Source organism: Odontesthes bonariensis, chromosome 9, assembly GCF_027942865.1.
Source record: "Odontesthes bonariensis isolate fOdoBon6 chromosome 9, fOdoBon6.hap1, whole genome shotgun sequence".
Taxonomy (NCBI): domain Eukaryota; kingdom Metazoa; phylum Chordata; class Actinopteri; order Atheriniformes; family Atherinopsidae; genus Odontesthes; species Odontesthes bonariensis.
The window spans coordinates 11,503,696-11,523,809 of record NC_134514.1 but is presented as its reverse complement, the minus strand read 5'-3'; the positions used below and the strand labels follow the sequence as shown (position 1 = coordinate 11,523,809).

The window sequence follows — 20,114 nt, the reverse complement described above, 5'->3', positions numbered from 1 at the left end:
TTACTTGCATTCAATTGGTGATTCATAAATATTCTTTTCTTTTTTAATACTTGGTCTTGAATTACTGTTCCATCTTCATAAAAAGCTTGTATTGCATCCAGTACTGTAAACCGAATAGACCGGGGTCCATTGGTATTTTTCAACAGGGGATAGTCAATTAAAATATATTTCTCTTGGATTTGGCCAACTATTCTTCACTGAGGAACAATGCGAGACCTGAATGCTCTTACTCCGATTATACTTGGATTAATCCGCTGATTATTTGACATTTTGAGATAAGAGGTCGGTAATTATCTCTGAGGGTCTGTGAACAAAAAAATAAATGAATAAATAAGTGCCTCAAAACTTAATTTACCTTTCCATTCACAAGTTGCTCATACACATATTTTCATATCAGGGCAACAATCTAGATGACATTTTGTTTCAATTAAGGGCAGAACAGATCTAATTAAGTGTTTAACAAATATGCGTTCAACGTCTGCAGTGTTCTGCCTCATTTAATATTATCCAAGTTTTTGTAGCAGATACAAAAACACACTACACGGTATCAGCACAATGTTGGCCGTCTGAAAGCTTTAATGTGCAGATATCACGTCAAAAAGCGACACAATCAAATACCACTCCAACTATGCTGGCAGTTGAGTCCCACGTCTTTGCTGTGTACACACAATTATAAAGATACAATCGCCAATGGAGATAAAAACAGGTGCCAACAAAAGTAAATATAAATAAATAACTGAATAAAAAATAGGCCACTCACATGAGGCCTCAAGATGCTCCACTGATTGATAACATAAAACCAAAACAGCTTGTTATAAGGTCAGCGGTCCAGATAATCCAACCAAGCGAAATGTTTAATCCGAAAAGCAGAATTTCGATGAATACACGCCACAACCGTTGCATTCATTAACCAACAGGTGTGTCCTAATCTTCCCTAATCGTCCTGTATATTTCTGACGTCATGACGACAAACTGACTGGAAACCAACTCGTGCTTTGAGTCTTTGACGTTTTTAGAATCGAGTATGGTAAAACAGGTAGCAAGAATATAAAGTCAAACTTATTTAACTGACTTATCTCATAAGACTGAGTTACTAAAGGTAATTTCTTCAATTTGCAGAGACCTGAGTTTTTCTCCAAACAGTTAAAGATCAGCACCACAGGACCCCGGCCTACATTGCTTGGGTTTTTTTTTTTACCTGGACCTTATTTCTGGCATAAAATATGTTCATCTACTCACCGATAACAGTTTGGTGAAAGTCATATTTAGATCACTCGAGATCCGCGTATATCCATATAACAGGAGTGAACTGGACCTCGACAGTTCAACCTCTAAATAAGGCATTATCTGTCTTTATTTCACCAATACTTTAACATGAACGAATGAATGAACTCGTACTATTCCACTGTTAGCTCAGAGCTGCCGTGTTGTTGTCCTTGGGGGCTTTCTAAACGCTTCTAGTGGGATGACGTCATCGACGCGCGACGCTGCAGCACAGCTCACGATATTTGAATTTAAGTAAAAAAAAATAAAAAAAAGATATTTAAATTTAAGTTTATATACTTTCATCAATGTCAATGAAGACATTACTCTTGGAAAAAAAATTCTGGCATAAAACCTTCCATCAGTTTGTTGTTTGCGAGTTAAATGTGTTACATCTTTGTTGAATATGGCACTGATCAAGTCAAACACATTTCATAGCATAAAAAATGTCAAGTATGTTTCACATTTTAGGCCCAAAAAATGATCAACCAATCAAAATCTTTTTGAAAAAGCTAAACACTCAATGATTCCGGCTTCCCTGGCAAAATTTGGAAGTATGTTTTATAACACTACAACGCCATAGACTGTTTGGACCAAAAAAGCAATTTGAAAATAACAAGTTTACTATAGGCCTAATGGTTGAAACTTGCATTGACTTTTATTTTTAGTTCATAAGTTTATTCAATCAAGGATTGAATGTCATCAAATAGCAAAGGAGATGATAAAAACTTTGTCTTTGTCAGTGTTTTAAAGAGTCGATTGTCACTATCATTCTTCCACCAATCCTCCGATCCAGACAGCAGCGGGACGGTAGAACAGCTGCATTCAACCACCTACATAACGCTCAATATATGGAAAGTGAAGGGCAATAACAGCATGTTTTCATCCAAACAGCTGGAAAATTACATGTCTTCTACGTGTCATTTATCACATGTGGAGCTATGATGGAAATTTATAGAGAGATGTGAGCTGAAACAGACAGAGGGAGGGAGAGGGATGAAATGCTAATTTTTGCCGTTTGTCCCACACAGCTGCTCTAACTGTTTGACATGTGTGATGAATGGTGTTGCCTTGATACTGGTGCCCTCTCACCTCCACTCATCGTCACCAGTCTGGAGACAAAAGGGAGAAGAAATGCAGGAGGAAAAAAAACATCCTGCAGCACACGCAGTAGATGCGTCCTTTCATCAACACACACAGATATATGCAAGCACATTCACCACGGCTTCCGTTACCCAGTGCAAACACACTGGTAGACATCAAAGCATACACACATTCAAATGCACGCTCACTCCTGTTATCACACCCTGATAACTTGTATCCAACAGCAGTCTGTATTTGCTGAGCAAAGCTTATTTCTTTCTGCCTGGCTAACCGGTTTCTGCTCTGCTGACCATCACCACCGACATCTGATGCAATAATTACACAGCCCTTGTGGGAAAAAAAGCTTCTGGGACAGTGCGTAGAAAGAGGTATGACGCCACAAATTGCATGTTTGCTGCTCATCCAGAAGGAGGAGAGAAATGAGAATGAGGTGGCACACAGTGGTAAACAGTTGGAAATAAAAGATGGGATCGGAGGAGGAAAGTTGCTTTGTTGGCAAGGAGCAGAGCAGTCATTACCCCCTGCACCCCCCCAGGCACATACAGAGGAAGAGGTGTGAAACGGCAGCAGCTCCCTCCCTGTCTGCACTGATGGGTTTGTTTAAAAGGGTCAGGATAGATCGGTGAACCTTTCCCATAAATATGAATGCAAAAACCACCCAACTGTTCCCAAGAAATATCATGGAAATGAGATCCTCGCATATTGTTCTTTGACTGTGTGTGGGGTTGTTGGATGCATGAACGACAGATACCTACACTCTTCCATGAGTGTGCTCAAAAATGACCCCAATTAGAATCAATGTGTTTTTTGCAATGAATTTAAAAAATGTCTTTCATTTTGCGTAAAGGTGATTATATTTATCATATCTGAGTCAACAAAAAAATGATTTTACATTTAACAAGTTTATATTTAACTTTTTATAACGTTTTTTTTTTTTTTTTACAAGAAATAACATCAAAAATCTTCAAAAAATATTAGAAATAAGCCAATGACATAACAAGAAATTAATAGAAATGAAACTGACTTGATGGAATACCTGATGACAGCTTTACAGTCATCTTTGGTCAATTAATAGCACAAATATGAGCCCTTGAAAGAGTTTTATGTGACATAGTTTGTGTATTTGTGGGTGATTTGATTTGATATTTCAAATGCATTTTATCATATTCACCTTTTTTCCACAGACAGTGTTTTCCCCTTCTACCAAACATGTTTTAGTATTGAATTATCAGTGTTTCCATCCAACAGTATTTTATATTCAAAGATAAATGAATGAAGAAAAAAAGAAAAGAAAAGAAAGTTCAGCCAATAAATATTAATGAGCAGCGTGTGTAATTGTTTCGGAGGTATATTTCATGCACGTACTTTTTTCCTTATTTTAACAAACTTGGCCCCATAAGTAGACTATTCTGATTAAACAAAACTGGGAAATGTTTACATCTATTTGTGAAGAATGTCTGAATTACACACATGAAAATCAGGTGTGCCAAGAATTTTGACCTTGACTGTACAGTCTCAGGGTATGTCATAAAAACAAGTTTTGGATGCAAGTGTGTGAGATAAGAAGAGTTTTGTGTTTCATATTTTTATTTTACTGCATATCTAGATAGTCGTTATCATTTCTTCTAACTTTTGTTTAGAGCCAATCAGGTTTTGGCCACAGTCAGACTCCGCCCCCAAGTTGACTGAGCCAGTAAGATATCAGCAGGACTTGTCTCCTTCCTCTTTGACGCCACGTCAGTTTATCTGAATGCCATATTGTTTCCTTGCTTGCTCTCAGGTTGACTTTTTTATATGCAGACCCTGAATTTTGACTTGAGGATAGTGTTTCTATGCTTTCTTTATCTTTCCTCTTTGACCTCTTCAACTCCACGTTACAAAGAGAGTATAGAAACTCTTGCATCTTCCTTTCACAGTTGGTAAAAATCAAAGGATCCCAAAGAAAACCCTTGAGATTCTATAGGAAAGGCTTAGGGTCATTTTTGACCCCGCTTATGAAAAACTGGGGTAGTGACACAAAAACTGCAATTTCTTAAAATGTATAAAAACGTTTAAAAAAATTCAAATGGCCTCAAGTCACAAACATGTTTTATGAGGAATACCTGGAATGAAGTGTCATTTTTGACCCCACTTATGCATCTAAGGGTAAAGTCGAATGCATGATGATTCCAACCTGTACGTGTTTCACAATGGAAATCAAAAAAGTCTGCATGATGTTCCAAAACATCACAAAAAACCTACAACAAGGCCAAGCAATGGAGAAAAAGAGAAAAAAAAAATCAGGTTAACACAAACACTCTCTACACATGCCAGAAATACATGCATACGATAGCAAACAGTGCAACCTTATATCCAAAAAGAATTCAATTCAACCTGAATTAATTCTTACTTTAAAGTAAACATATGAATAAGCTGAGCATTTTAAAATCAGACATGATAAAATTGCACACACTCTTCAACGCCATCAGTCCAAATGCTCAAATGGAAAACCAAATAAATCCATGAATATATCTTCAAAGTACCTGCCTTTGAATTAGGGGTTAAAGAGAAAGGGCTTTTGCATACATATGTATTTTTAGATGAAGTAGAGCCAAGAAGAATCCAGCTCAATGGAGACAACGAGCATAAGACAAGAGGTGAAAAATAGCAATTATGAGTAATGATTGGCATTTATGAAGAACTGTGACACTTGGAATCCTTTTGATAACTCTTAATAATAGATGAGTAGCCTGTACCCATCCATGAAACAGCGTTTGAGTCCATTTTCAGGGGCTCAATTACATTTGAACATCTTAAAGAAGGTACCACTTATCAAGTAGAAGTAGCTCAGGCTCTTCCTTCAACTTGAGTGTGAATTCAGTCAGAATTAATGATAAGAGTCTACACAATCAAAAGTACAAACATGAAATTACAAAATGTTTAATTACTATTGGAAAAACATTTGCTAATTTCAAATTCAATTTTGTAAAAAGGAAAAGTTGTACCTAAAGGACAAAGTACATCTATTAGATGTATGGTACATCTCACAATTAAGTTAATGGTCAACATGTCAGTAACAAGTTTGATATATCCCTTTACATCAACATGACCATGTTATAACACTGTATAACATCATGTGTACTTTCCATGTAATCTGCTTCAGCTTTAGTTCTCCTATGGAAACACTGATACCGTGGATTATGGAATATGTTCAGGCATGTTTCTCTGTGTCTACTCTACGAGTGATTTGACTCTGTGACTTTTTCTGGGGCCGCCTCCAAGGCTCAATTAATTTTACATTTACCCTTCATACCTTAAACAGAATGGTGAGGTGCAACAGTCCCGTCATGAACAGGCTGAACGCTTTTCAGATTGACAGATTGGGAGGGGTTCACCACACTGAAAGACTGTGTGGGCTAATAGTTATAAAGTTTAATAGAAAGATGGAAAATCCTTAACGAATTGGGATGCGCTTTGAGCCTTCTGAAAGTACTTCCTTAAAACACAATTCTGTGGAAGAAATCGATACGAGTGAATGGACAACACCCGAACGGTCTGAACCCCATCTCTGAGGTTGAGTTTCAAACCAGGCTGTAGTTGGTAGGCTATAAAAGTATTGCATAGACAAAATGTGTTTATCTTATCTGCTACTGTGTTGTTTGTCCATCAGACTTTTTCCATGAATATTTTTTGGCAGATGCTTTCCAAAAGAACTAACTTTTTCCAGCTTGTATGTAAATGCTGACAGAGAAGCTGCTCCTAGTTTTCGCTAGCCAGTTTTGCACCAGTTCTTTCACAAGTTATTTTGGTTTTAGGTCTGAGTAGGAGAGCTTGAAAGCGAGCTGCCTGCCTCAGTGATTTAGAAGATTTATATTTGTGTTTGAAGCTGCTCCTCTAGAAGGATCAAGGTGGGAATTGGTTTGACATAAAATGCACAGCTGAGTCAGGAACTCTTTCAAACGCACACAGTGGGTTGAACGTGTAGTGTATGCTCATATATGGTTAAAAACGACAAATATTGCAGTCAGGCACTATCAAGATGTTTTGCAGAGACAGACAAACTAGCGTTTTTAATGTTGTAGCTACAGTATAAGTAGTTGTGCTTTTATGTGATGGGTTTATGTTTATGGGTTTAATTAAAGCTTATGCGTCGTCAGTTCTCCTGCACAACAACCTTTCCATCAAAGACAAACAATTTAAGTCATTTCCATTTTTCAAAAATATTTTATTTAATATTGATCCAGGTACAAGGAAATAAAAGAGCATGGGTTTATCTTACAGGACATGGGAATGAGACTGTAAAATGTTATTTTCTTGATCCACTCTCTTCTTGGACAAAGGACATGCAAGTGAATACAGAAGGTGGTGTACAGAGAAAATAGGAGATTGGACAGTACTGTAGAAATGGCATTTGATCGGGGTGTCACTTCACCCCATACTGTACAGAAAAGACTTCACCCAACAACTTTCTCTTTTTGTCATTTTTAATCCTCTTTTATAGCAAAAAGGCAACACACAGATAGGCTACAAAGAACCAACAATATTGAGAAAATTAACAAAAGAGGGAAAGCACTTTCATCCTTCCAAAAAGACATTTCCTCTATTGTCTTGACAAGCAAATTGTGAGCATTTTTACTCCTTGTGTTGAAAAGTTTCTTTAGTTTTTGACATGAGAAGAGCAGTGCAGTGAACATGCAAGACGAAGAGTGACTCAGAGGACAACTGACCCAGCACTACACCTGTGTGTGCCCGTCATCTCCTTATGGCCTCGCTGCTCGGCTCCGACACCAAACTTTACAAGGAACAGAAAACACATTTTATATCTCACAAATCTTTATGCATATTTCACAATATACCTTTATTATCATTTTAATAAATACAAAACGACACTGTGATTTAAAGGAAAACAATGGGTATTAAAGAGACACTAAAACGTATTAGACATTAGAAATATCAATCTTAATTTGGTATGTTCTTTTACTGACATCTTGTCTTAAGGTGGATGAACCAGCACATTATATTCAGAATCAAAATCCACATCAGAAAAGAAAGAAGGGACGACAGAACCCGACATGAGAGGGAAGTTTTCCTCAATGAAAATGGAATGGCATAATCAAGTGGAGATGCGTATGAATATATACACATATATACACATACATAAACACCACCAGAATGTAAAATAACCTGAGATACTCTCTGCACCTCATTTCCAGAACACTGGCCACTGGGTGGATGGTAAAAAGAAATGACGATGGCATGACGACAACAGTACAACAGCATCTGATGGCCTTTAGTTTCCCACCCCCCTTTATCAACATTAGCAGTACAAAAAAAGACAAAACGAACAGTCATTGAACCACAAAAATCCTGAACATTACAATTGAAAACATTGTTGTAAGCAGCATTTTGGAGTCCATAAAAGGCATACAAAGAAACAAGCTTCTCTTTAAAAAGGACAACCAATAGAAACCTTGTTGGAAAAGACACAAATTGAAAATCAGAGGCTTAAAAGTTGAAAGTGGCTGATGATGAGAGTGTTTTGTGGCAGTCAGGCAGATAGAAAGTGTTCTCCTCCACACTGTGGCTGTAGACATGGAGGCAGTGGGACCCACTAGCTATTATACAAGGCCTTTCTCCGTCATCACTCCCACTCGAAGCTACACTGTCATACACACCATATTTTCTCCAAGTTTCTGACACAAGACTGTGCTGATCTTATTTTAATAAGAGAGGCACCATTATACCAACACCTGCTTTAATAAATCATATCATTTAACAGCAGTGAGCTGAACCCACAAGGTTAATGTGTTGTTGTTTTGAATAAAACTGTACCACAGATAATTTAACAAAACATATATTAATAAGTGCTCTAAAAAGCAAATAATATTGAAAATGGTTGGAACTAAAAGATATAAATAAAACATACAAGATGTAAACAATTTATGTGGCTGATATTTTAGTGGGTTCAGAAGTATCATTACTACTAATCATGAAAAATACTCCTTAGTTTGTGAATGTTTCTTTTTTTTTTTTTTTACGTATTAAGGCCTTGGAAGAATCATAAATCTGCCTCTAAATGCTCTGAATGGACTTCTACATGCAGACAGATTTCACTGAGCCCCTTCTAGCTGTCTTTTTGTAAGTTTGCTGCTTCACTGAACGAGGAGCGTAAACTCAGATTTGTAAAATGATTTAGGCAGTAAAACACTGAAATACTTCGAAACCATTGTGTAAAATGAGGAAAATGAGCTCCCTCGATTTGTTTCTGAAAACAAGACAATGCCTGGAGTTGCCCAAAACATTGAAGACTCAACATTTCTGTTAAACTATTAGATGAGGACTTAAATAATCAACTCGAGTCACCTACAGTAAAACAGAATTTCTTCTTAAATCTCCGGCCTTGAATCTGCACTCACACCCTCAGGAACCTTGTGTGCCTGCCACCCTATATTGTCTCAACTGTGGAAATGGGCGCTTTATTGTTGCTGTCTGTGTACAAAGCGTTACTCTTTAATATCTCTCTGTATATTAGTATATAATCTTCTCTTTACTTTACAGTACAGAAACTCCTCTTCACATATTCTTCCGGTTCTTCATGTCAGCAGGAGCTATGTTTTTGTGCTTATCACCAAAAATTGCAGTGCAAAACAATAATTAATAATAATGATAATAATAATTAATGGTAACTTTCAACAAACAATGGATTATAAAACAATTATCTTATGGCACAAGAGCCACTCAATTCACATATAATACAAAATAACCAGATAAAACCCAACTGTTCCTGTATGTGTAAATAAAAGCTGAAACTCAATTAGGTTTGCATAGCAATGCAACAAGTCAAAGAAAATATTTACAGGAAACAAAATTCCCTTTTTCCCAAGGGTAGTTACCAGAAAATTTGTTCTCATATAGATGTTTTCTTTTTTTTTTTTTTACCTTGCTTTTTTCTAACAAAAAGAAAATTACAGTAAGGTAGGAGGTGGAAAATATTTTCTTAAGGACAAAAACATAGTGAGATGTACAGTATGTCTGTGTCTTTACATCACATGTACAGTTCTGTGACACTGCTTTTCTCTGTGGTTCTCTAGTCTGAGAACACACAGATAAGGACAAAGTTCATCACCCAACAAGGAGGGCAGACTCCAGTTCAAAACCCCGGCAGATCACTCTGTTGAGGAAGAAGGGAAGATGGAGAACATGTGAGGATAGGTAAGAAAAAAAAATCAGAGCGCTGTCAGGATTCAAAATCAACTGTTTGTAATACGGAAAATGTGCTTTGTTTTTGCCAGTAGAGGATTAGTGTAGCTGAGGAACAACTAACCAAAACCCCTCCAAAGTTAATGACCAATGCATAAAGCCAAATTATTACTGTATTTGTTGCATACGGGATATAATTAGCAAATTATGGTTTTACACAAGTTACATGCTGAAGAAGTATAGCCAGATACTCAGTACAGTACAGTAAGTGTGTACAGAAGTACTGGGAGAAAATGTTTTATTAAAACACGAAATGACTCACATAACTCTCCCATGTACTGTCCTTGTCCATTGGTCCCCAGGAAATCAGCATGCTCCGTGGCAGTCCACTGCTGTGGTTGTCGTGGACCTTCAGCCTTGCGTGGCCCAGTCGAGCCCTTGGAGGAAGCTGTGCCTGAGGAACTGTGGCCTCCAGGGGATGGGAATGATGGTTTACTGTATGGGAGGCAGCCTTCCTCTAAGGAAAAATACAGAAAACAAACTAAAAGTTTGAGTATATAGTATAGAATAATAGTTGACATGTGACATGTATTGTTGTTGTGACACACATCTAACATCTGATGCATGGAGACAAAGAGCAATTCTCCTCCTGACATCTGCAGAGTGGTGGTGCCAACAAACAATGCCAGGATGTGGCCCAGACATCTGTCAGCCTCACACATGGCCTTCCAGCTACCAGCCTTATGAGGGGGTAAATTCAACAACAGAGACCACTGGCTACTGTGGCACCCCCTGCTGCAGGGCAGCGTAATACTGACCCTCAGCAGTCTCCATCATGGCGTGAAATCTCATCAAACTGCTCCCTACCGCTCTGCTAATGACTGTAATAGAGCCTGCCCTGACCTCGGTGGATTCTACAGCGCATCAGTCAGCGCTTTGACACATGAGGGAATTCACCAACAAGATTTTTTTTATAAAGGTGCTGACTGTAGCACCTGCCTTTGTCTCACGGCCTTAGAGTAACTGTCTGAGGAAGTCCTGGCACAAACAGGCTGGGGAGCATTACACGGAGAGTGCTAATAGTTGCACACACACACAGATGGGGTGTAGAGTGGCTGCTGTTTGTGCGAGAAAAAAAAAAAGCTGAAGCGATTAGAGTGCTTCTCAGTTACTGAGGCCTCCTGCCTCACTTGGAGCGGAGCAGGCCCATACTGGCAACAGTTACAGGGGCAATGAGGAGGCTGAGGGAGGGCTGAGGGAGGGCTGAGGGAGAGCTGAGGGAGAGCTGAGGGGAGCATTCTGGAAAGCAGAGAAAGTGGCAGACGGTGCAATCTGTTCATGGGAGCCCAGTCTCAAAGCAGCATGAAAGCTCACTTCAACACAAGAACTAGTAGAAAAATGCCCAGCAGCAGTTACACCCATATTTCTTTTTTAGAATAAATACTTCCATCAAGAACAAGAGTTCCACTTCCAGTCTTGATTGCAGTGTTCAGAATGTGCCACCACTGAAGGATTTACTCTCTAAGAAATCAAATTGTTCATAAGTAAAATAATTCTGTAGATTTTTTTGGTTGAGAAATAATGCAGAGCTTGTATATAACAAACATTCTTTTGTCTCACACATTTTTTTTAAATGTATGATAATACATTTACACAACTCATTTGTACTAAAGATTCTAAAAAACACATTTCTAAAAACGGAGTGACTACTCCAAACTTTTTGCAAACATGAGAGTAACATGACTCCAGCAGCAATGCCATCCAATCCATTTATCTTTCTGTTTGTCAGCATTTGTTGAGATTAAATTGACTTGTGCATGGATTTCTAAACAATTACTGCAATAAATCTGGTGATGTCTTATCATCCTCCATTTCAAGTATTTCCTGATTTCCAATTCTGTAATACTTCAGACACTACCTCATGATGCAAAAACTCAAATCTGCAGCTGTTTTAACTGACTTTCAGCCTAATGTAGAACAGAGAAATGACATGTTCAAGGTGACATCCTCATGTTGTGTTTCACATGTAAACATTGCAACTAAAAGCTTGATTTGTATCATTACTGAGAACTGGGTTTCAGCTTTGACAGTTTCTGTGGATCTGTACCTGTTTTGTGTCCCCTGCGTCCGTCATCAGCACGGTCCATGGAACCCAGCCTGTCTTGAGCTTGGCGATGATGTTCTAAGGACGTTCGCATGTGTCTGTCAATGGAGCTCTTCATGTCATCTTGCCCACACAGGGGTCCTGACATAGGAGTGCGCTCCAGAGATGAAGCTTTCCTTTCTGCAGGCGGCACCATGCTGCTTACACTGCGGGCTCCCTGGATACGGCCCTGACTGGGAGGAGGCTCAGGGGGAGGAGGTAGGTCTGTGTCAAGGGAAACCCACAGTAAATCACATGAATGCATTCATGACTTATAATGCTGTAAAACTGATGACCAATGTTATGCTGCTTATTAGTATAACTCTTTCTTGTTTACAACTGTAACAGATGTTTATTCAGAACATGTTTTCAGTGACTGCCTCACCGTCTGCACCAGCGTCTCTCCGGTGGGGTGTTGTGCCCTGACTTCGGGGTTTGCGTGTGGGCCTAGTTGCCCTCTGGTGGCCCAAGCTGTGTGTGCCGACTGTGCTGCCATCTGTTGAAAATGGACTGCTGGGCCTGGGCCTGTGGGACAAACCTTTACCTGCAGGAGGGATACAACAACACAAGCCAGCTAGTTAATAAAGACATTAAGGAGCCAACACCCGGAAAGTGGAGCTGAGACTGCCATCAGGAAAGATACAAGTTATCAGTCAAGATCTGCAAACCTTTTAGAAAACAAAGGGTTTCATTAGAAGGGAAAGGACCATGAAAGAAGTCTGTAAAAGCTTGCGAGTAAGATAAATCACGCTGGTATTACATATTTAACCCATTGAAGCCAGATTGGAGAGGCACATGAGTGACAGGGGAGCTGAGTTAATGTAAAAGATTAAGAAGATACCCGTGAAGTAGCCATACAGAGCAGGTACAATGCACAAACTGTGTGCAGCATCCACAGCAGCAGAAAGGGCAAGGCAGAAATAGCAGGGAAACATCAGCTAGTGGATGACAGGGGGAATAATTAGAGCAGAGAGGAACAAATCATCTGCTGCTGGTAGACGTTCCAGTCCGGAAGTGGGTGTCTGGTTTCACACACCAACCTCTCTTGCTGAGGCGAGAGCCCTCAATGCGGTAGCCTGCCTTGTCTGCAGCAGCCACCAGGGCCTGGGCGAAGCTGCAGTGGGTAAAGATGGAGCCATCGGAGGAACTGCCCAGACTGGACCTATGGCTGGAGAAATTACGGTCATCCTCCGAGGCTGATCCCCACCCATTCACCATGGACCCTATGGAACACCACAGGTTTCAGCAAAGGTGTGTGTGAGTGTGCTACATGGTATAAACGAATACCTTTTTTTCCAGTCACAGCTAAGAGGCCATGACCTGAAAAGATATATGATCTGGAAGTCTGAACACCTGTGCTGTGATTCTACATATAGAAAGATGAAGGCACTGAGTGATCTTATTCAAAAAGAAAAAAAGAGATAATATTAAGATCCTGCACTTAAATGACTTTGTATTTGCTGCAGGGCATTTCTGTTTTTGAAGGATAGTTCTGTTGTGTAGTTCTTCTGTTCTGGCCTGCCCTCTTTCATCTATTACAAAAACACAAGTTGAAAAGACACGCTCATGCACACACACACGCACACAAGAGTGTGCACAGTGGAACAGCAGGACTGTCATCAACTGATTCTGTGCTTCTTTTGATAGAGAACAATGAGCACACCTGTGCGGAGCTACAAAACTGCCTCAGGTGACGTCTCACCTAACAGTGTATTGAATGAAACACCTGGTATGCACAGAATTCTTCTTACTCCTTTTGAAAAATGCACAGCAACTGCACTCTAAAAAGTTGAAATAACTCATGAGAAGAATCAGAATATTCATCTGTTATATCACTTTTAGTTGCTACTGTGGTTATAAATGCATATCTGTATACTGTAAAGACTTAAAGGTGATTAAAAGGTAGACTTAAACAATGTCTTGATTGAAATTATCTGAATACTAAAACATAACTAAGTATTTGTCAAGGTCAAAAAGGCACATAGGGAAATTCATATATACTATTAGACTTATGATTCTTGGCTTGTATGCTGCTGTACTTCAATGTACTTTGATTTTCCTAGACATAAAAAGCTGGGCCAGCACTTTAAATATAAAAGTATCAGCCTGCCAATAAAAATATGCCACTTTGGCCAGCAAAAACACAGAGAACAGTCGGCTAATGTGACAGCTTTCAGTGGGACTGGTTTGGCAGATCATTGCTTAAGTGGCATCAACCCAAAGGCTCAGCTAACAGACTCCATCTCTCCGGCTCACAGTGTGATGTCATTGAACAGAAGAGTGTAACAAGGGGGAGGAGAGGTGTGACAGTAAAGGCTGTTGAGACAGTGAGATGGACAATAGTTAGCAGCAGGATTCACTAAAAGGTCAGTATGATACAAAAAGTGGCTCCAGCTTGATATTGAAATGAACACAATTTGCACAAAAATCAGATGCAGTATGGCCTCTCAGGTGGTACTTCCCTTTAACAAGACAATGTAAGACATTCAAAATTGGACAGAAAATGTATTAACAGTGGTTCATGTATGAAAACACGAAAATCCCCTTTAAAGTTTTCCAAGTTCCCCATCTGTGAGTCTCGTCATTTTAAAAAGAAGGTTAATAAGTCACTGTGTGACTTCAGGGAATTGCACCTTTAGCAGCGGAAGTTGCAACAGCTTTCCACTCCGATTTCAGGGAAACTCTCAGACTTCTATAAAATACATGCTTGCATAAGGTTGTGTACCCACTCACACAACCCATTTTTTACTGCTCTAGCTGAAATCCGAGGCAGTAACTACTTCTAGCACTCTATCTTTCCTTGCCATTTTCTTTGAAATTTTTTTTTAAGAGTTTTTCTCTGAAGAAAGAAAGACAGCAATTCCACTGGGTCCAATCCTCCCACAAAGAATAGAGAAGATAATGAAGTAAAGGTAGTGCCAGCCAAAGCACTGAAGCTTCCAAGTCCTGAGGCTCAGCAAAAGAACACTGCCTCAGCAAATCACATCACAGAATGACTTTTCAGCTGCGCTAACTGCCACTTTCTACAGCAGAACCTCCTGAGCACTTCTATTCTCTGAAACATCGGTCCAATCAAACTGTGATCATTCTAATAGAAATTGATAAAAATTCAATCTGGTTTCTGTTTGCCCTCAAAATATAATTCTTTTGTAAGTTTCCAGGCTCAAGTTTGCATTGCATGTGTGACATTTCTATCATGTCTTAAAACAGAGCAATTGGCCAAACCGTGTTCTCTAAAAAACATTAGCCGACACCTCCGATGCTCCACACACTGATAGAGCAAGACCAGTAAACATTAGGTGGTTGGGGGGCAGTAAAACCCAGACTGGATCCCTCCTGCCACTAAAAATGATTTACAGTGACAGAAACCATAATCTGCATGTCGTTAAGTGGGAAAATCATTCCCCCTGACGAGCAGGTGTCTCACAAACCTAGCAAATATTTACAAGAGAGTAATCGCCCACAGCAGCCTCAACACTTTAACATCTCTACTTTACACAACCTATACAAAGCTGAGTAATACCAAATAATACCTTTCTAAATCTCTTTGGCTCAAGCAAGAAATGGCTCTGCAATACCCACCCCAACCTGAAGACTTACATTGATCTGCTAAAAATATGTTCTATTAGCTCAGAGCATAGAATAACACATTGAAAAGTCTGTGCAGGCAATCTGCAGGTGAAAAATGGCCTCTGAAGAGAAGGGAGTTTTTTCCCCCTGAGGCATGAGTGAGAATGTTTGATTTACTAGCCTTTGGTGTAACATTATGAAAACAGACCTATTTCCATATTATTAAAAGAATGACAAATCTATCAAGCAACGCTTGACAGGACTCCCGCTCTTTCCCACCCCTATTTGTATAGCCTCAAAGTGTTGGCCACAATAAATCTCAGCAGTTTCTCCTATCTTTCCTCTCTTCCCCCTGCTAACCCTGGAGCTGGAACCGTGTCTGTCCTGTCAAACGATGGGGTGAGAGGCAGACTTGCAGGGGAGATAAAAAGAAATAGTGCTGTCTTCATGGCAATACAGTAGAGGAGAGATGCTGTAGATTAGGGCCCCGTTGCTGCTTTATATTCCTCTAAATACATCAGCAATAGCATGTGTCAGCACTACCAAAACCACTGTTCCATCATCCCATGGAAAACCACTGTTTAGGGCTGCCACGGGCAGCATAGGCCAACCAGCAGCGCTATCAGTCCCCTTTTCTCCTAACTGAATCAGCTCCTCCTGTTTTCAGCCATTTCTCCATTTCTCTCCACCTATAAATGCAACACAAAGGATTTTTTCCAAGCACAGATTTTGTTGGATAACCAGGGAGATCTGTGGTGTCATAGAGGAACACTACACCTGAGCCCACTCCCTTAAACCCTATCCCCCCAAATGTCACACATTTATCAGAAATGACTCTTCACTTTCGTCCCCTAGACTGCTGATGGATAGTGATGTCTGGTCTGTGCAGAGCAGCAGACTAAAACCCAGCTCGGCCCCGCAATGTCACGTCCTTCATGTGTCCCCCCAACAGACGGCCGTAAAAGTTTTCAGTGAGTTGTAAAAATGGAAATAGGGCCTCTGGTCTGGAATGGAATATGTTGCACGTGAAATTTATTTCAAATCTCCTCGGGAAGATATGGGTGGCTTTGAGTCTGGGGCTGTGTGCCAGTTAAATCACAGGCATTCTCTGCTTGCCTTGCCTCTCCCTCCTCTTAATTTCCCTCTCACTTTCCTGTTTAAAATTCATGGACTTTCTTATCTCTTTTTTTAGAAATGATAATTACAAATCCTTGGAGTCTGCCAAAAGTGCTTAAAAATCTTTACTGAGGGACACTCTGTAAGCAAATTCACATAAAAAGTGATCACATAGAAACATGACCATGTTATGTTCTTCAATCAATTTACTGTAAAAAAATAACAATTTTATTTTTGTTTTAAATTAAATTCCCTGTAGCCCCAGTGTTTCAATCAAATCACCTCACCTGTTAAAGAGCTGTCCAGGTTGTCCATGCTAGACCCTGGTGTGTGCTCAATACCACGGGGATGCCTGGCCCCATAGCCCTCATCCTCCTCTTCTTCCTCCTCCTCATCATCATCAGGCAGGTCAGTCTCCAGGTCGGAAACCATTGTGCTCGACACGTAGCCCACTGGAGGGGCTGGAGCCTGGGGAGGAAGGGAGCCTCCCTGCATGTGCCTGGCAAGAAAACGATCAGGATATGTGGAGGTGAGAGATGAATAATGAGGAGAATAAAGGAAGATTCAGAGATTTCTATGGCACAGAATAGAGAAATGCAGAGCTAATTTTCAAGACATCTGCCACATGCATGGTTGAATATATTTGGACAATTGCTTTCATTCTAAAGTGCTGCTTGTATATTAACACAACAACCTGTTAATAGCTACTGTGATTGGTTCAAAGGCACGCTCCCCAGGCCTGTCGACACATGGCTGTCACCTCGGTGGCAGCCCGCTTTGCTGACAGCCACGTTTGTAAGACGAGTACAAAGTCTGTGCGGTTTGCAGTGGGAATTGGTTGTAATTACTATCCCTCTGGTGTTGTCAGAGATGCTCTCTAACTAACATAGTCATTACTGGCTAACATGACATCTACTTCCTGACAAGGCATCCCTGCCCCCCCCCACACTACCCACTTCCCTATTATGAATGAATGCCAGTCTTTCATTCTCTCTGCGTCGCTGACAGAATGAAGCATGGCCTTCATCTGACTTGCATGAGCACAACAACAATGGAATGTGCAATGCACGGATGTAAACTACCATGGGTAAGAAATTGTGTCTCATAGAGTGAGCAAAATACAGTAGTTGCCTAAGCGATAGTATGTGTCCATTAAAATGGAATGATTAATGGGTTAATCTCCACGGCACACGCAGTTGACATGATGAATACTGCAAGACCCAAATAAATCCAAAGAGCAATAAACAGAAACAGAGTATAGAGCGAGGATTTTAAAATAACAATGACAGACAGATGTTAATTTACCATGTTTGTTTCGCCATGTCCAGTTGGTATGCTCTGGTCAGCTCATCCAAATGAGCCTGGAGCATCGGTTGCATCTCGTCCCGAGGAGAGGGAGTAAGGGTGGCTGTGGACTGCTGCCCAAAGGACATAGCAGCTGGGGAAGAAGCAACCCCTCGTATGGGTGGGGTGGGTACCCTTTCCTCTTCCTCCTCCAGCTCATCTTCCATGCCCTGGTGAAGGTATGTCTGCACAGGTAAGGGCGAGCTCCAGCTGTCACTCTCATACCTGAGATAAAAGTGCAAGTTCAGTATCCAAACATTCAATTCAAGGTAACATTCAAGGTAAATGCATAACAATTTTAGTCAGATCTTGTGATCTAACTAGCTACTGTATATATTTCTGATTACAATTGACTGTTTTCTATAAGTTTAAAAATGAATCTCACAAGGATTTTAACTGCAAAGCTTCAGAAAAAAAAGTGATACATGAGAAACAGCAAAAACAAAGTAAAATTTATGTTTTTATTTTTAAAAATACAAATTGAAAAATATATAGAAATAGAAATAGAACTGTCTACAAATATAAACTGAAGCAGGAGGGAAAAATGAAACTGCATAAATGTATGAATATTGAAATGGAACGTCCTCTGTACCAACATAGAGCTTTGTGACCTTGTCCGACTTCCCTAGGACTTTGTTATATGACAGTCCTGAGTAAAATGACAGTGGTTGTCAGATTCCTCTTCTTCATAGCTGTGCTTATGCATGCTGAAATAATACTAGCCATAAAGAAAATGTTCATTAAAGAAATTTGTCGATGCACACTCCATAGGACATAACTGTTTTAATCTGCTGCCATTAAGAGCAGTCTCAGATTTACAGTGCTGGGGTCTTTTCATTTGCCAGATAGCCTATTAAAACAGATGACTCTCCCAGACTGGAAATGAGAGTGAAAAGACACGGCACCTTCTGGACCCAAAGAGAGACTGTTAGTTCATACTTCAGATGCAGTATGTTTGTGCTTCTGTTAGCTTCACTACATATAAATGTAATGTTAAAAGTATTGGCTGATAAAATCTCAAATATCTCCTTCACATCTTTCACTTTTTATGACCCAATGTTATCAGGATTTTTTTTTCTATAAAATTCAGCAAATAGATTTATATGAAACCATGTGTATGTGTACACACAGCAGCAACAGGAGACTGCTCAAACATGTTTTCTCATTTATTTTTTAGCTAAAAAATAACATCATGGGATTAAAGACATGGTCGGTTTTTCATCTGCACCCATCTATGTATGAGTTTTCATGTGAGGCCCTGTGTAAGTGAGCATGGGTGTGTAACTGGCTGCATGTGGAGATTGTACAAATATTGATCCCTCACTTGTCTGCAGATGAACAGTAGTAGAGTACTTAGCTCCAGAGAAAGCAAAAACTGAACCATGTTCCTACAGTAGAAATGTGAGGTACTGCTCATGTTGGCAAGCTGTCTTGTTTGTTCCAGCAAACGAGACACAAGATCCATCACTGCTGAGGTACTCAGAGGAGGTAACAGTGACTACACTGCAAGGATCAGTTTCAATCTCTGTGTTGCATTAGACATTATAGATGTAATGCAACAAAACTATCTGTATCTGTTTATTTCCCAGAAATAAATACAAACATAGACTGGATGATTTGAATTTAAATGTAACTTTTTTTTACGTTATACTTCATCAGTTCCGCTTAATTTTCTGTGTCAAACAGCCAGTAAAAATACTTGGAAAATGATACTGACAAAAATCTAAAAAGGATGAAAATCCATTTTTACAAACACTTACACTTTAGTCCTTCAAAATGCACAAGTTTCATCTTATCATCAAATAAAACCTTTCTATTATCAAATTTAAATCCTGCACCAGCCTAAATACGAGTGTTAAAGTCAAAATGCTTAAGTCTTTCATAAAATGTGTCTGTATCTGTTACACATATATATATATATATATTTCTTTTTCATCATTAGTGCACATACCCTCCTCCATCATGGTGCTCATTGGGATAAAGGTCCATCTCAGTGCCTGGCAGAGGGTGAACCGGTGGAGGAGGCAGGGGAACATTTACCCAGTTGGATCCATTGGCTTTTGTAGGTTTAGCGCCAGCCTTAGTTTTCTTCTTCTTTCCTCCCTTTCCACCTACAAAATGATATTATTCATTTAAGGAACACAGTCACTGTAAATCCGATTGCATCAGGAAATCAATTAAAATCTAATGTATTAGCAAGATAGCACTGCAAATTACAGTAGCTGCTTTTGCCATGTGACAAATGTGTACTCTAAAGAAACTCAATTTGGTGCAAACATGCTGCTTAGATTACAAATCCATTTGCACTCAGTTTCAGCATACCATTGGAAAGTCATACACAATTTCAAACATGAGATTTCAATGGGCTCATGCCTGTCACTGCTTACATAGAAAA

At 39.6% G+C, this 20,114-nt stretch overlaps 1 protein-coding gene across 8 annotated transcripts in view; it reads right to left on the bottom strand.

The window, feature by feature from the left end:
- Nucleotides 1-6,550: 6,550 nt before the first annotated feature.
- Nucleotides 6,551-20,114, bottom strand: part of robo2 (roundabout, axon guidance receptor, homolog 2 (Drosophila)) — a 268,090-nt gene continuing 254,526 nt past the window's right edge. For 5 of the 8 annotated variants that reach the window (XM_075473115.1, XM_075473118.1, XM_075473116.1 and 2 more), the window contains 8 exons: nt 19,671-19,830; nt 17,681-17,944; nt 16,663-16,874; nt 12,730-12,912; nt 12,075-12,233; nt 11,654-11,914; nt 9,869-10,063; nt 6,551-9,517 (listed from right to left, as the gene is read on the bottom strand). In XM_075473115.1, coding sequence (XP_075329230.1) covers nt 9,516-9,517; nt 9,869-10,063; nt 11,654-11,914; nt 12,075-12,233; nt 12,730-12,912; nt 16,663-16,874; nt 17,681-17,944; nt 19,671-19,830 — 1,436 coding nt within the window. In that variant the 3' untranslated portion in view covers nt 6,551-9,515. The remainder of the gene's footprint in view (nt 9,518-9,868; nt 10,064-11,653; nt 11,915-12,074; nt 12,234-12,729; nt 12,913-16,662; nt 16,875-17,680; nt 17,945-19,670; nt 19,831-20,114) is intronic. The other 3 variants (XM_075473120.1, XM_075473121.1, XM_075473122.1) reach the window with 1 other exon arrangement.